Source organism: Merops nubicus, unplaced genomic scaffold (genome assembly GCF_000691845.1).
Source record: "Merops nubicus isolate BGI_N331 unplaced genomic scaffold, ASM69184v1 scaffold24625, whole genome shotgun sequence".
Lineage (NCBI taxonomy): Eukaryota > Metazoa > Chordata > Aves > Coraciiformes > Meropidae > Merops > Merops nubicus.
The window spans coordinates 2622-2960 of NW_008610621.1; the positions used below are offsets into that span (position 1 = coordinate 2622).

Below are 339 nucleotides of genomic sequence, written 5' to 3' on the forward strand. Positions count from 1 at the left end.
CTGCCCCCGCGCCGGGTTGTGGGTGGCGATGCGCCGGGCCTGGGGGTTGAAGGGATCCTCCTCATCCATGTCATCATAGTCCCGCTCCCTGAGGGGACAAGGTGGCAGAACTCACCCCCCCAGCCCCAAAAGCTGTTCCCCAGCTCGTGCCCCCAGCTATGGCAGAGCCGTGGCACCCCCACCTGCCAGCCAAGAGCTTCCAGGCGCGCGGCGTGGCGCAGATGACGGCGGAGAAGGAGGCGGCCACCAGCAGGGAGAAGAGGAGCAGGTAGAGCAAACCCTCCACCCCGTCGTAGCAGATGCCCATGAGGGCGTCCAGGTAGTCCTGAGGGGGGCAAA

The 339-nt window shown here is 67.0% G+C and overlaps 1 protein-coding gene across 1 annotated transcript in view; it reads right to left on the reverse strand.

Moving 5' to 3' along the window:
- The window catches only part of LOC103773599 (protein tweety homolog 2-like), a gene marked incomplete at both ends in the record, with an annotated part of 1280 nt that extends 949 nt beyond the window's left edge, over window positions 1-331 (reverse strand). The window contains 2 exons of the mRNA XM_008940976.1: window positions 5-88; window positions 183-331. Of these exons, the coding sequence (XP_008939224.1) occupies window positions 5-88; window positions 183-331 (233 nt within the window). The remainder of the gene's footprint in view (window positions 1-4; window positions 89-182) is intronic.
- Between the last annotated feature and the right edge of the window lie 8 nt (window positions 332-339).